The sequence below is a fragment of the Aureococcus anophagefferens genome, assembly GCF_000186865.1.
Source record: "Aureococcus anophagefferens unplaced genomic scaffold AURANscaffold_1907, whole genome shotgun sequence".
Lineage (NCBI taxonomy): Eukaryota > Pelagophyceae > Pelagomonadales > Pelagomonadaceae > Aureococcus > Aureococcus anophagefferens.
In genome coordinates this window covers 1-1147 of record NW_008706587.1, presented here as the reverse complement: position 1 = coordinate 1147, position 1147 = coordinate 1, and the positions used below count along the sequence as shown (strand labels likewise).

The window sequence follows — 1147 nt, the reverse complement described above, 5'->3', positions numbered from 1 at the left end:
ACGGCGATCTGCTGCTGCTGCTGTGGCGGGCCATCGTCAAGGAGGCGCGGGAATCGCCGGACCCCGGCGCGCTCGACGGCTCGCGCTTCAATTTGGAGGAGCTGCGCCAGCTCCAGCAGGTCGTGCTCCACGCCAAGTACGGCGCGCGGCGCGGCACGACCATGGGCGGGCTCGTGGCGGAGATCGCGCGCGCGCCGCCGGCGTTCGTCGGGCTGCTGCGCGCGTCGCTGGCCGACGTCGACGCGTCGCCGAGCCGGGCCCAGGTCGAGGTCGCCGAGCGCTTGGAGGGCATGGGGCTGGACGTGGAGCACGAATTGGTACTGCCCGACGGGTTGTCCGTGGACGTGGCTCTCTTGCCTTTGAAGTGGCGCGTCGCCGTCGAATTCGACGGCCCACGCCACTACTTCCGCAACGCGAAGCGCGTGCCCACGGGCCGCACGCGCTTCAAGATGCGGCTGTTGCGGGCGTTGGGCTGGCGCGTGCTCCACGTGCCCTACTTCGACTGGGCGAAGCTCGACGACGACGCCGCGCGGACCGAGTACCTCAAGCGCGAATTGGCCGTCATCGTCAAGGCCGCGAAAGCCGCGAAGGCGCGGCCACCGCCGGCGACGGCCGAGCCCCGCGACGACCGCGACGAGTTCTCGGCGCTCAAGGTCAGCGAGCTCCGCCAGCTCTGCGACGACCGCGGCCTCGACACGCGCGTCAAGCGCGCCGAGGGCGACGCGCGCACGGTCCTCGCGGCGCGGCTCCGGGGGCTGCGGGACGGGGGCGGTGGGAGCTAGTAATACCGGAAGCTTTAGTGGTGTTGGAGGAGTAAACGAAATCCCAAGTCACGCACATAGAGCGTTCCACCTCGTGAAGTGAGAATGCCCCTGGCGGCGATGAGGTGTTCATCAGTGTCCCGCAGACGGACCGAGTGATTGCGCGTCGAATTGTTTCCCCACCAAACATCTCGGAGCGATGCGCAGCCTACGACGAGGCGCAACACGGCCGCCGGGGCAAGAGCATTGACGAAGTAAGTTTCAAGCTTCTGGAGGGTCTGTGAAGTTGGACTCGCAAGAACGGAATCGACGACGGATGGCGTCAATGAAGGCATGACGTACAGGTGCATGAACTTCAGACAACAGCGCTCGCAAAGCAGCTCACG

The 1147-nt window shown here is 67.0% G+C and overlaps 1 protein-coding gene across 1 annotated transcript; it reads left to right on the top strand.

Moving 5' to 3' along the window:
- Positions 1 to 161: 161 nt before the first annotated feature.
- AURANDRAFT_69470 (hypothetical protein) lies at positions 162 to 782 on the top strand (the record flags this gene model as incomplete). The annotated part of the gene is made up of 1 exon (XM_009045240.1): positions 162 to 782. The coding sequence occupies one exon, from the start codon at positions 162 to 164 to the stop codon at positions 780 to 782; it is 621 nt and encodes a 206-aa protein (XP_009043488.1).
- Positions 783 to 1147: the final 365 nt, after the last annotated feature.